At 37.6% G+C, this 15185-nt stretch overlaps 1 protein-coding gene across 4 annotated transcripts; it reads right to left on the bottom strand.

Moving 5' to 3' along the window:
• Positions 1-775: 775 nt before the first annotated feature.
• LOC118280528 (uncharacterized) lies at positions 776-14714 on the bottom strand. 4 transcript variants are annotated; one of them, XM_050701913.1, is made up of 13 exons: positions 14393-14714; positions 13728-13845; positions 13301-13382; positions 12756-12897; positions 12331-12504; positions 11770-11799; positions 9876-10010; positions 9287-9496; positions 8510-8650; positions 7815-7985; positions 6970-7179; positions 5762-5886; positions 776-1306 (listed from the first exon to the last, which is right to left on the bottom strand). In XM_050701913.1, exons 1-13 carry the CDS (start codon positions 14475-14477, stop codon positions 1043-1045), a joined length of 1887 nt encoding a protein of 628 aa, XP_050557870.1. In that variant the 5' UTR covers positions 14478-14714; the 3' UTR covers positions 776-1042. The 4 variants fall into 4 exon arrangements, with proteins under 4 accessions (XP_050557870.1, XP_050557867.1, XP_050557869.1 ...); XM_050701910.1 differs by lacking the exon at positions 9876-10010 and having other exon boundaries at positions 11626-11799; positions 14393-14709; XM_050701912.1 differs by lacking the exon at positions 11770-11799 and having other exon boundaries at positions 9876-10040; positions 14393-14709.
• Positions 14715-15185: the final 471 nt, after the last annotated feature.

The raw sequence follows: 15185 nt of genomic DNA, 5'->3' as shown, positions 1-15185 counted from the left end.
TTTCAGGAATCGCACTTTATTTTTAATAATGACAATAACTTCTCGCCATTTTTAAAAATACGTTCATTTTTACACATCCGCCATTTTTAAACGATCCATTTCAGCTAACAATTATTTTAAAACAATTTATATACACAAACACACAACGTCACGCCTTTTTATCCCCGAAGGGGTAGGCAGAGGTGCATTACGGTATGTTGTGCCGGTTTTCACCAATTCCAGACTCCGTGCTGACTTAGACATTTTTCGAATAATCGAAAAAGCCAAGTAATACTTTGCCCGACTCGGGAATCGGACCTGAGACCCATTGTCCGGCAGTCGCACTTGCGTCCACTCGACCATCGAGGCAGTCACAATTTATATAATCTACGAAATGGAGAATGTTAATATTACGTAAATTAAAAAAATACCTACACATTCTTATATTTAAATAGCTTAAAAATATTATTAAGTGATAACCTACTTCTTAGTTATAAGTATAAAAAATAAAATATATAAGACGTTGTACAATGACGTCACAGTACAACGTTAATTTTGTATGAGAAATTCAAGTCATCAAAACCTTAGATGCATATAATTTGGTCAGTTTTGATTGTACGACAAAACTAAGTACACAGATCAATTCGTTACATCGAGTGCTTCATAGTTACACACATGTCTAAAAACGTTAACATTCTCCGTGATGAAAGAGGTTAAATATATTTATTATTGTTTATCCCTATGTACCCAATAATTAAATACTATCCTTTTATATTATAAACTAACAAACCCGGCGAACTCCGTTTCCACCAATGATTTTCTAGTAAAAATCAATTCTTGAATCATAAAACAATAAGTCAGTCACAGATAATAGAATTATAAAATCTTAAATTCGAGAAATACATCAGATTCTTAATCGACTTTTGTCACCATTATCTCGAGATTGGCTTAACCAATTTTGATGTGGTTTTCAGAAATGTATTTCAACACTCAGGCGCAGGTATAAAGTATATAAAAATGGTGGTCAAAGTCGGTTTTTAAACGTAGTTTACTAATTACGAAACTATTTCCCACTGCGACATCTTCTAACATGATCATAAGCTACATTATAAATTTTGCTCGATCGCTGTTGAGGTTCACTTGGTTTTGGCTTGCATTGCAAATAATTTACTTCCTCGTAGTGATGGTGATTGGGGTCAGAACAGTCTGGACTTTTCGGAACGTCATTATTTGGTTGTATAGTGGAATTTTCACTGTAACATGAGTCGTACATCGATTCAGGTATTGGAGTCATTTCATTGTCTTCTTTAACACGATTGCAAGGTGCCTGTAAACATAAAAATATGCATAAAAATATGTTTTATGTTAAACAGTTGTAACAATGGCACTCATTTAAAGAGGCAGTTGTAATTTGGATTTTTTTGTTTAGTTAAAAAATATAAATGGCACGTTTAATAACTAGTTCAGCAGTTAAAACTAAACAGTAAAGTATACAAAAATGAGTAATAAAAAATAATGAAATGGATCAGTGAATATTAACCAGAAAAATAATTAAATGGGCGGTAAAAATTATTAAGCGAGCGGTTACGTGCGGGCAGTAATAAATCGGAATTTGACGGTAACAAATCTCTTCTAAGCAATTCTTTAAACAATAAGGTAATAAAATGAAAAAGAAAAAACAGCAGGCAGGGTTTTTGTCATGACTCCGGCGCTGCGGGTCTCCGGCAGTCCCACGCGTGCTAATCGTCGCAGACGGATTTCGCTCACCACCGCTAGCAGCCTCCTACTCCTTAGCCCCCGAGCCGCATCGTACATATGCGCCTCTACGCGATTTTAAATTACACTCTAGGGGTGGGACAAACAAGACTACGTGTTGTCGGTTTTGTAGCAAATCGGTTCTGTCACTAACTTTTGTTGCACAGCATACTAAATTTTTAACAAAAGTTATTATTTAATTGTTCCAGAAACTATAGCAAATTACTTTGGTCAGGCATTACAAGTTCACCGCCACCATTTCCTACATAAGTCACCATAATTAACATATCACCGCTCGCTATAATCTGCCGAACTATTTATCGAACCGCTCATTCCGTCACTTTTACCGCTCATTCGATTATTGGACGGCTTAATTACTTTTAGAATTGACATTGTATGATAAAATAACCCAACTATGATTTTATTGTAACTTTCGTGAGACATACTAAATTAATTTACGCGACACACGTAGCAATGCGACAATCGCCGCGTCGTGTGTCGCGTAATGCTGCTCATGAATATGAGCCTCTAGCATGGCTTGAAACTAGTCGAGTTTCTCGTCAAAACAATACGTGAGTAAGCCGATAACATAATAATGAATAACCCAACTAATTCATTTTTTTATTACTGTCCATGTTTTACTGTCGCAATAATAATTAATCAACCGCCATTGGAAATAAAACTATAAACAAATGGGTCAAACACAAAAAGTGAACATTACAAAATATTTATAATAAAACTTCACTATTTTTTACAAAATGTTGTGTTTATTTAAAGTTCCATATTAGTATTCTTACAATAATATCATTAGAGATCAGTCTTGGATATTTTAGGAAAAAAACACGTTTTTTGTTTTTTTATGTCTACAGAAGAGATTGTGTTTTCCACAGAAGGGAACAAAATGTGACTTTATTATAATCATATTAATAAGGTCAAGAATAGAAAAAATTAAAAATACGTACGAAAAAAAACGACGTATCCTAATGTAGTAAAATATGTTTCAATAATAGGAAAACATGATTAAGTATACAGAATATTAAAAAAATGTTTTCCTCATCAGAATCGTCCCACATGAAATTCGTCGGCCGTTTTCTCTGTGGTGAATCTTCAGAAGCTTTAGAGTCGTCTGAATAGATTATTTTCTTCTGGGGTTTATTCACCTGGTTAAATATTTCGATAGAAAGATCTGGTGTCAGTCTATCGGAAAGTCCTGGTGAATTTGGCTCAGTCGAAGCGTCAGGTGTGGCTGGAGCCATTTCAAAATCACGCTCAGATAAGGAGCCTGATGATCCCGATCTTTCGAGGCAATCAGGTGACAAATTGTACGAGGATGAATCAGGAGTGCCTATCGTTCTAATGTGCTAGGCATTATTGAATCCCTAATAGGTTCGCTTTCTCTATGGTTTATTTGGATTCGACCCATTTCATAATGTGGACATACTTGGTGATTGTAAAATGACACACCAAACAACTTAATCGTCTCGCGTGGATAATTCCTGGGTTTTTGGCACTCCAACTAGGGATTCATTGATTCGATAAACTTCAATCCCCTTACAATTGTTTTCTAAGCATAACATTATCTCGTCCAAACTTGCCACATCATGGCCTCTTGGTGGCGACGTGGTTATCACAAGTTCTTTTTATGCAACCACCCACTCCATCAAGTGCACCTTTGCCGTGACCACATTCGCTATAGTGCCAAATAATGGAATCTACGTTAAACTCTTTGCTTAGATACGTTGCAATAATAATAATACATTAGCATTTATATAATAAATTATTTAACTTCGGTGTTAAAATCTTAAATAATATCAAACACAAAAAATATATATTTTCAAAACCTTATTAAATGATCTTAAAAATTCATCATCAGATTTTGAGCAATTAACCCACAGACAGACCCCAGACATTATACACGTATAATATGAATTATGATGAACCTCTTATCTATAAATCAGCTAAAAGTGATTAACACAATTGTTTTTTTTCGAATATAGGTAGTCAAAGTTCTTGATTATTCACTTCTGTTGACATACCTCCCTCCTGTAGACACTACGTCTACAGTAAAGATGTCTACAGACACATTTTTATAAATCAAAGATGGCAGCCTTCCATTAGAGGTTAGAATTTAAGCAATGTAATATTTGCAAACCGCGCCCACATATGCACTTACTATCTATGTTTTTATATATTTGCAAAGGTTACTTACTCAGGTATCCTAGTGACAGGAAAGACACACTGATCTCGACTGAAAAATTGTGTATTTGAATAATATAAAGAGTTTCTCTTATCACACGCACTTTACGTAAAATTACAACCGAGCAAATGACAGAGAATGCAATGCTACCAACACAAGAGACAAAATAAAAACGATGCCTTCATCTTTAGCAAATTTAGGCTCATTTTATTTGTCTACAGAAGTAGACCCAAAATTTGTGAACATCATTTTTATGACGTTTAATTCAAAATTGAGGTTTATATATTTTTTTATTCGTTATGTTATGAATATTTGATAATATGACTGATGTAATAAAACGAATTAAAAGTATCAAAAGTATCTGTATCTATTTCTAATTATCACTTGAACTCAACTACCTGCCATCCGAACAGTCTACAGAAGGGGATCTTTTCAGATTCAAAAGCGAGAAAAATGAAATAAATTTCGGTTAAGCTGATTTTTTTATGATCCAGAAAAAGATTTCCAGACGAAATAATTATTAAAGCGATTTAATGTTGATATGATATTTAAATAACGGTTTTTAAGTTGTATGAACATTTTTTTTCCTCCTTTTGTGTTTGACCCAAATACATCTGCTTAGTCGTCGCAAAATAAGATGTGTGTTACCTGTGATGCTTTTTCGTATTTAGGATCATTATTTTCTGGAAGAACACCCTCAAGAGGCCGGCAGCGCTCTTGTAATTCCCCTGTTTGGGTCGTTTTGGAACATTTTGTTACCGTAAAATGGCTCCGATGTAGGAACCTGAATATAAACAAAAAATCTAAATTATTAGACAGAAATAGCTTGATACTCTGTGTATACTAGGTTCCGCTGAATATTCAATGACTCACGACTTGGTATCTGATTACTAACTATTAGCAGAGCCGTATTATCGCTGTTAAGGCCAACTAGGCAAGTGCCTAGGGCGCCAGGTTACAGACAGACAGACAGACAGACAGACAGGGCGCCGCAGACATTCGTACCCAACTGCACATGGAGTGGTGTCGGCGCCAAAAAATGTTAAGACACTTGATGGTAAGTGATGATGCAGCCTACAATGGGGCACGTCTGCCCATAAGCAACCTATTCACTCGGGCTTTGAAGATACCATGATTATAGCCATCAGGAAACACAGACTCCGGCAAAGAATTTCACTCCCTAGCAGTTCGCACAAGGAAGTTTGAAGCCAACGCTTCGTGCGAATGGCTGACCATGAAGCGGTGGCAAACAGGTTTGCTTTCTCTACTGCGGTGTGAGCCAGCGTCCTGTGAGGCCCCAAGAGAGGTGGAAGTGAGGGGCGGCAGAAGTTCGATTCAACCGCCTTGGCCAGGGATCAAAACGCTTTACTACCCGCTGGGTAAGAAACCAGTTTGTTCCCTATTCGGCCAATGTGGTTGAACCAGACCGGTTGAAGGCTCTCTTCTTCTGAAGAGTGTCGCCAGCCTTACGGCGCCTGGCATCCGCCCATGCCAAGTATGCCGCATGCTTTCACTCCTCAGCACGTCTACAGTCGGCATCGAACTGTTACGGAGCGGGTCGGACGATGGTTTTTAAAAAGTAAGGTATATTGAGTAATTGACACACGTTTTACAAGTTACCATGCCCGACGGAAGTCCAATCCAATCTGCCCGAAATACGATTACAATTGCTTATGAAAACAGCAGCGGTTTCCTATTGTATTGACGTCAATGCAATGGAAAACTCAGCAATTTTATTTTATATTCTAGGTAATAGTTATTCCGATATAACAGTACCTATAATATGCACCTCTGTGTATCCCTTGGGAAATAAAAAGAAAGATAACATACCTCAGTATTACTAGTAGTTTTTGGTCTTTGAATTCTTTTACGCCAGTAGACTATGCCCACAACAGTGATCGTTAATACAAGACCAGGAATACATGCAAATATGATGATTAGGTTATTGGACGTATCTGAAAAAAGAAATCCGAAAACACCCACCCGCATAGAATCATACAGGGTTGGATATCAATCGTTTTAAAGTTAGACGTTTCCAAAGTAGAAAAATGAGTGTCCAGTGTCCTCTCTAACTTTTAAAATAAGAGAGTGAGAAAATAAATATATGCTGTAGATTTTAATAGAATGGTTTGAACGAGATATCGTTATTGGTTTTTAAGAAATAAAACATTTTCGAAAACCGCAAATATAACTTTGTGGTTCATACAAACACTATTTAATTATTTCGAAAAACATGCATAATTTTACAGCTTAAGCCAATACATTATACAGTTACAGTGTTGAAAATTGACAACAAAGAAAAAAGAAATACAATATTTTTAATTAGTTAAAACTAATTCAGCCAACCATCTTCTCACAAAACCTTAAACATTCACGACATACATCCTTCCATCTCGCTGCGAACAAATCACACTCTGGTGCAGACGTCAAGAGAGCATTGATCATCGTCAATGCACGAACGAGTGGAGAATTTGCATGCGCGACTGTTCGGGCTGCCGGGACAGCACTACTACTACAGCAACACTATGTAAAACCAAATTATTTTATAACTTTTTCTACATTTCATCTACACATACAATCATACAGTCAGCCTTGGATATCGAAGTTTATAAGCATCAGGTGCATCATACGCCACGTAATCGCTATACATACACCCTTTTCACCATTTTGTGTTAAAGTCCCAGAATTAGAGGGGTCGAAATATCCTGGACACAATTCCAGACTCCGTGCTACCACTGAGAAATTTTTCGAAAATCCGTAATAAGCCCAGTAAAACTGCCCGACCCGGGAATCGAACACGAGACCCCTTGTTCGGCAGTCGCTCTTGCGACCACTCGACCAACGAGGCAGTTATATCATATACATGCATAGAATCATACAGAGTTGGATATCGTAGTTTATAAGAATCAGGTTTATCATACTATACGTAATTGTGCTTCTGCTGAAGTTTTATTTAAATCATATGAGTGATCTCAATACTGTTTAGATAGACAATATGTTAAAATGTGAACACTCCTGTTTTCCCGTCATGTACTTACGTGGATTAATTTGATCCTCAAAGTTCTCCGAGTTTGATATCTCTTTCAGTTGTAATCGTATTTCAGCAAAATTCAATATTTTGTAGTTTTCATAAACAATGCATTTGATAATTTTTTTATCATCGTGTTCAGTTAAAGTTTTTATAAAATTTTCATCTGCATATTTCATCATGCCCTTTACTCTATAACCATTTCTAGATGACTCTTCTCCTGTAAAAATAAATTAAAAAACGCTATACATAAAAATATCCAACAAAAATTCCTTTAAGCGACGTTCCTGAGTGACATAATGACAGACAACGCACAGCCGAAACTACTGGTCGTAGAGTGCTGTGGCATGAGTGCTCGTTGTGGGGAGTACGGAAGTACTAAGAGAGGATAGATTTGTTATCATATTGGCTGGTAATATATGAAAAATGAGCGAAATACGTCCCATAGTTAATGTATTTCGCTTAATGCCAGTGCCGGCGTAGGGGCCACTGCATTTTCTCTTTAAACTAAAGTGTTAGCAAACTCTTTACAAATACGGCCCATGTGCCCCCCTACACTGTCTGTAACATTCCTATGTTGCAAACATCCATTGAAGAGTTACATTTTGTTTGATCCACTGAAGAGTTACATGTTACAACATGTCAAGGAACATGGAGCTGTTCACACAGAATTTAATACTTGATTTATTTAATAATTTATTTTATTTAACTTTTTAAAATTAACTGTTTTCATTGAAATATTTATAATCATAGGTAGAAGTAATCTCCATCAAAATAAATTCGTTAATAGACAAAAACCGATAGAATTGGTATAAAGAAGAATACTCATTCAAACATTGATTATTTGTTACTTACCATTAAAATTCCATTTAAATTTATAGTTTCCAGAGGGCAGGATATTCAGAACACACCCCAAGCTTATAGTTTCGTTTACCGAGTATTGGTAGACGGTGGTCCACACGTCACCGCTACGGTACTGGTACAGAATATTTGGTCTGGCCAGACCGAACACCCGTACCGTACCAACTGGGAATATAAAATTTCAAAGAAGCTATACATTTCAATTATTTGTTTTATATTAATTTTATGCAGAGGTACGAAGCTTTTCGTGGTCATGACCATGACCGCTCTGCTAAGAGCGTTGACTGAGAAGAACCAAGATGTTCCCTCATCCACCGTCAGAGATATTTGCCAGAGCCTGTGTTTCCTGAAGGGTATATAGTAACCTGAGTGTCCTCAAGGCCCGAGTGAATAAGTTGCTTATAGACAGACGTGCTCCATCGTAGGCTGCATTATAGCTTACCATCAGGCGAGATACCCATCAAATATTTAAAAAACTAGTCAATATTTTATCTATTTACTTTTTATGGGATTAGACGACAAACGAGCATTCGGAACACCTGATGGTAAGCACTTGGCACCGCCCGTGGATACCCACAATACCAGAGGAGTTACTAGGTGTTCTGTGAGGCCGTGGTATCAGTCCGGTAGATCCGGCCTATTCGTGCTGAAACATGGCTCTCCCTCACTTACTAATATAATTTACGAACCTGCAACATCAGACTCGAATGTTATCCTGGCATATTCTTCCTTCTCACTTCTACTATTAAAGCCACATGAAAGAGTTTTCTTGTTCAGGAAAACAGCAGATGAATTTATAGTACCAACTATTTTGTCATCAATTTTCTTAACTGCAAGTGAATATTTTAATTAATGAAATTAGTTACAAATGTGCAAAATAGGCTTTAAGTCATATGTCGTGGTAATCAGGAGAAAGGGTTTGATCTATTGAGCCCAAACTTGATATGTTTCATTGTACACAGAGACACACAACGTCACGCCTTTTATCCGTAAAGGAATAGGCAGAAGAGCACATTACGGCATGCAATGCCGCTATACAATGTACACCCACTTTTCACCATTTGTGTTATAAGTCCCATGTAATAGGGGGCGAGCCTATTGCCATACTCTGGGCACAATTCCAACCTCCGTGCTACTACTGAGAAATTTTCGAAAATCTGAAAAAGCACTTTAATACTTTGCCCAACTCAGGAATCGAACCCGCCTGCTGTCGGATAAGGGGTATTCCCTTATCGCCTTAGTTGCACTTGCGACGACACGACCAACAAGGCAGTCTTCTCTCTTCCAATTCCATCATCAGACCGCGTCGATTGCAGCCTAATACTGCATGGTCATCTAATCTAATGACAATACAATAATTGCACGTGTGTCCAACTCAACCATAGTTTTATGAAACCGATATGCTTCTGGCGCGACACGGTACGTACGTATGTTTCCGTCTTTAATTATATTATATTAATACTAACCTTTGATTCTATTGTACAAAGTTACTTGCTCTCTGTCAAAATAAAACTGTAATGGAATACTTGAATACGGTCGTTTAGCTTCGCAAGTGACGATGATCATTTCTCCGTCTACATATTTGAATATCGGATAGTCAAAATATGAACCAGTCCTTCTTACGTAGCGTTCCAACAATCCGTTCACTGTTACTATCAATGTGTTGTCTTGTTTATCTAGAAATAGAAAAAAGCACTTGAGAGCTTCTCATGACAATACCTAAGTACGTGTGTCGCCTGGACCGTCAACCAGGCTACATCCTTGTTGACTGGACATCTACATTACATGGGCTGCTGTTTACATGTTAACATTAACTGACGATGACGACACCTTGTAAATTCTCCGCTGAGCGGTAATCAAGTCGCAGCCAACCACTCCCGGCTTTACATGCGTAATTGTGTACATAAACCATTCTCTTGAATCATAGTATCTATTCAGAAAACCGCATCGAATCTATGCTTACTTTTCAAGATCTAAGCATACACAGCGACAGACAGCTGAATGAGATATATTGTTCTATACTACGAGTATGATAAAGTGACAGTGATTGATTACCTGGGTTGTGGTTCAATTCTTGTTTATAAAAGTAAGTTCTGTATCGATATTTATTGTATCTGTGACAAATACAGTCTATATAAAACTTGTCTTGTTTCGAAGTTAGTCTGGTTCGGAACAATAGACTCGTGTCACCTGTTGGTGGTATTTCGAATATCTTTTCTCCTGTAAGCAAAAGTATTGTACCAATTTTTATCAGTTATTAAATGTAACTATATACTGGCCTAAAGCGATGGCGCCTACTCATTATTTGTACAACGGGCGCTTAGTGCAGCAGAAGTTGTGCGACCCATTTGAAGTCCTATTGTCATGTAAACTGCACTTAAAGCGCACGCTTTCGTCGATTACAAGAGGAATGCTTGCTTCTTGCATATGAAACATTGAAAATTGTGTCACGAAGCGGCAAATCGCGTTACTCAACATTCAAATCCGCTTTTCACCATTTGTATTGCATGCATAATCATATGACGCGTCTTAAGGACAGTAAGCCTTAGTCATGGTTAAGCTCCATGCTTCTTGGGGAATCATAAGTCACAAGACATCCACTTGACAAGACCTCCCCCAATGACTTCCACATAGGCTGGTTGGAAGCATGATCAGTTGCTGTGTGACCTTAACAATTTTTGCTTCGGAAATATTAAAAGTAATACATTAATTTTACCAATTTTGGTTAAAATATTCGTCAACGACACTGTTTCTATTCATTTTCAACATTGGCGCATACGAGTTTATTTTGATGTTCAATGAAGGAAATAGAAGGCCTCGCCATCGTGTTGCACATTTAAACCCACAGCTTAGTGAAGTCAGAGTGTCCCGTTTAAGATAATTTACAGATCCTGAAAATGAATTGCGAATCATAAATTGTCTTGACTGGACAACCAGCTGCCGCGCAGTGTAACGGGTTTATTCTCCGCCTAGCAACTCTTTGTGGATCCACGAATGTTGCTTCCGGTCTAGGTGAAATAATGTATTGAAAATTGGTCCATGTAGTTTTATGAAACCTATAAAAACATTCTGGAATGCTGCCACGGTACATACGTCAGTTTTCCGTCTTTAAAATTAGTGTCATGCATTAATACAACCTTTGCATTCTATTTTAGTCCCTACAGTTAAGCAACTACAAAGTTACTTGTAAATCTGTCAAAATAAAACTGTAATGGAATACTTGAATACGGTCGTTTAGCTTCGCAAGTGACGATGATCATTTCTCCGTCTACATATTTGAATATCGGATAGTCAAAATATGAACCAATCTTTCTTACGTAGCGTTCCAACAATCCGTTCACTGTCACTATCAATGTGTTGTCTTGTTTATCTAGAAATAGAAAAAAAAGCACTTGAGACCTTCTCATTGCGATACCCAAGTACGTGTTTCGCCTCGACAGTCAACCTGGCTACATCCTCGTTGACTGGAGTTCTGCATAATATCTACATTACATGTAATCTAAAACAAGTACCAATGCTGCTGTAATAGCTTCCGCCCGCGACATGTTAACATTAACTGGAAGATTTATTTCTCCATTTTGAGTATCATCATAACATGACGACATTTTGTAAATAGTCCCGGCTTTTAAATGCCCATATAATTGTGATACATATTGAAAGCTCTTTGAATTATATTATCTATTCAGAAAACCGCATCAAAATCTATTGCTTACTTTTAAAGATCTAAGCATACACAGCGACAGACAGCTGAATGAGATATATTGTTCTATACTACGAGTATGATAAAGTGACAGTGATTGATTACCTGGGTTGTGGTTCAATTCTTGTTTATAAAAGTAAGTTCTGTATCGGTATTCTAGATATTTATTGTTTGTGTGACAAATACAGTCTATATAAAACTTGTCTTGTTTCGAAGTTAGTCTGGTTCGGAACAATAGACTCGTGTCACCTTTTGGTGGTATTTCGAATATCTTTTCTCCTGAAAGCAAAAGTATTGTACCAATTTTTATCAGTTATTAAATGTAACTATATACTGTAATAAAGCATGGCGCCTACTCATTATTTGTACAACGGCAGCGCTTAGTGCAGAGCTGTAGTTGTGCGACCCATTTGAAGTCCTATTGTCGACGTAAACTGCACTTAAAGCGCACGCTTTCGTCGATTACAAGAGGAATGCTTGCTTCTTGCATTGAAAATTGAAAATTGTGTCCACGAAGCGGCAACGTCGCGCTACTCACTACTCATTCAAATCCGCTTCTCACCATTTGTAAGTTGCATGCATTCGTCATGTGACGCGTCTTGGACAGTAAGCCTTAGTCTATGGTTAAGCTCCATGCTTCATCATCACCTTCGTCATCCTATCAGTCACAAGACATCCACTGCTGTACATAGACCTCCCCCAATGACTTCCACATAGGCTGGTTGGAAGCAACCTGCATCCAGTTGCTGCCTGTGACCTTAACTAATTCCATGCTTCGGAAATATTAAAAGTGACATAATTTTATTTTACCATTTTGGTTAAAATATTCCAACGACACTTCAAATTGTTTGTCGACACTGGCGCATACGAGTTCAATATTTTGATGTTCAATGAAGGAAAAGAAGGCCTCGCCATCGTGTTGCACATTTAAACCCATTTTAGTGAAATTCAGGGAGTCTCCGTTTATTGATACACTTACAGATCCTGAAAATTAATTGCGAAGTTAATAAACTGTCGAGCGGTGACTGAACAACCAGCTGCCTCGCAACGTGTAACGGGTTCGTCTCCCGCACGGAGCAACTCTTTGTGCGATCCACAAATTGTTGCTTCCAGTCTAGGTGACATGTGTATGTTAAATTGTATGTTTTTAAAAAAAAAGTGTAAAGCATATCAGGATTAAAAATCTTTATTTACAAGCAAGGAATGTCTGGGAAAGAAAGAAAATATATCCTTACGAGCTCCTTTCACATGGAGATGAAAATAATATTGGACAGCTGTGTGCTCTACCGACTTATACACATCCCTTGCACCTCCATGATATTTCTGTAGAGCTCTACATGCCCATCTTGTGCTCATGTCAGGAGTTACACTTGTAATCTAAAACAAAACAAAGTTACTTATTAAAATATTAAACATAGGAGAGCCGTGCTGTGGCACGAATGGACCGCCTCGATCGGAGTAATACCACGGCCTCACAGGAAACTGGGGTGTAACAACGTTTATGTTGTGTTTTATCCTGTGAGTTAGGTGACCGGAAGCCAAATCTTGTCCCCAATCCCCACTTTCCCAATTCCTAAAGGGCCGCCAATTTACTTGTAACTTCTTCAGTGTTACGAGTGCCCATGGGATGCTTACCAGCAGGTGATCCGTCTGCTCGTTTGCCATGCTATACCATAACAGTATAATATCAGACATTTTGTGGTTAAGCTATACATAAAACTGAACAAATCAGATACAAGTATCCTACTTATTGCTTTACTGCCTACAATAATATACTTACGTTAATGACACTGTCCTTATCGTAATATAGAAATCCCTTTTCTATAAACGTAATTCCATATTTTGATTGAACATCATAACACCTGAAAATTTAAAAGTGTTTTGTTGATTGCCCAACCAAAAACAGACCCGGACCTACGGTACGTCGCGTTCCGAGCGCGTCTCAAAGAGCCATCAGAGGGCTTAGTACGAGTTTGTTCAAAGTTTAACAACATCGGAACATATCTAATTGGTTGGTTTCTTTCGTTCTTGTTCTTGTTGGTTGGTATCACGTTAACGAAAAACAAACTCGTACTAAACCCTCAGACCACTACAGACGGGACCGATGTCCAGCCAGTGGTCCGCTTAAAGCAGGAGTAGGAACGGGTGGTGTTTACTCAGTAACAGCACTCCCTCCCGCCTCACGCAAGGCATCGCACATTACAAACCTTACATGACCAGCGTGGCTGTTTTTAAATATTATTTGTAAACTTTTATTTTGTTCAACGTAGTACGTATTTATGTTGTTTATATCCTTCCCGTATTCTAGCGTTATCACTGGATTCTCTGAAAATACACAAAATTAATTAATGTACTATTCATCTTGGAATTAGCAACAGTATATTCTTTATCTTCTATGTTTGTTTCCTTGGAAAGTCTCCAGAACCCTGGGCTTGATTTGAAAAATCCTGCGATCATCGGAAAGTTCACTTCGAGAAGTAACGGGGTACGTTGTACCTTGATATTCCTACAGAATCAGGACCTACTTTAGAAAAATCTATTGAATATCACGCGGACAAAACTGCAGCTAGTTGTATAACAGCCCGAACAGTCCACTGCTGGACTACAGACTTCCGTAACATGAGAGAAGTTTGCCATAATCTTGCTCGGTAGATCGGTTGGAGATTGCAGTATAAAAGGTTCAGGTTTATCAGAGAACGCTGCCGCGCGGTACTTAGTCGGCGGTTACGTCACCCGTTGGTAGAGTTACCCCTATTCTAGTAATAAATGTATTCTATAATATTACGTTTCAAAGAGCTGACCTCAACATACATACATACAGGCCCGGCTGAGAACCTATTTTTTAAATTGATTAAAAATATAATTGACATACCTGTAGTATCAAAAGCTTCACATTGTAATATTGATATTATGAAAAAAATCAATACTTTTACACAATTATTAATTTTACACCTCATACTGACATTACACGTCAACGATTTATGTCGGAATGATATAAATTACTGGAATACAGCAGTCACCGTACTTAACAAATATGGAAACAGGACAAAATTTTAAAAAAATAATTCGGTTTTCCTGGTCAATTGGTCGCCTAATGGATTTATTAATAGTTGCATGTGCACTCGACAACACGAATTAGTTAGCAGGCAACACATCGACACAACTACCATTTACACCATTATACAATTTCGTTGGTCTAGTGATCGCTAGCGTGACTGCTGAGCAAGAAGTCCTGGGTTTGATTCCCGAGTTGGTCAAAGTGTTATTGGGTTTTTCCATCAGGAACTTCTCAGTAACAGTCAGGTAGTCTGGATTTGTATCCGTATAGGACTTGCCATAAATGTATATTATTGGCATCAAATTTTATGGAATTCATATTAATATATTATTATTATGCTCCATCGCCGCCTAAAAATACAGCTTCATGTCACTTATAGGTTAGTTTCTGGTATTCTTCTGAGAGTTTTCACATTTACATCGGAATACCATGTATAAAACGTTCAACCGTGACTAGTACTAATACTAGTTTTATCCTATCCAATCGTGTTTTGACAGTGCTAAATTATTGCCATATCAAAAGTTTAGCAATTGACCTGTGGACAGCTTTCGTTGGCCAGACTCTAGGAACATTTGTCGAGGGACTTGTGTCCCCGGAGACATCGGGC

This window comes from Spodoptera frugiperda, chromosome 21 (genome assembly GCF_023101765.2).
Source record: "Spodoptera frugiperda isolate SF20-4 chromosome 21, AGI-APGP_CSIRO_Sfru_2.0, whole genome shotgun sequence".
Taxonomy (NCBI): Eukaryota; Metazoa; Arthropoda; class Insecta; order Lepidoptera; family Noctuidae; genus Spodoptera; species Spodoptera frugiperda.
Note: the sequence above shows the minus strand (reverse complement) of the source record. Positions and strands in the feature narration are given on the sequence as shown.

What these genes read in the sequence shown, in the direction of transcription:
- LOC118280528 (XM_050701910.1), bottom strand. Translation starts at nt 14,477, where the DNA reads ATGAGGTGTAAAATTAATAATTGTGTAAAAGTATTGATTTTTTTCATA. An exon ending in ATAAGGACAGTGTCATTAAC is followed by an intron (nt 12,898 to 13,300) that starts GTAAGTATATTA and finishes GTTTTGTTTTAG; the next exon opens with ATTACAAGTGTAACTCCTGA. An exon ending in AGAATTGAACCACAACCCAG is followed by an intron (nt 9,497 to 11,625) that starts GTAATCAATCAC and finishes TTCTATTTCTAG; the next exon opens with ATAAACAAGACAACACATTG.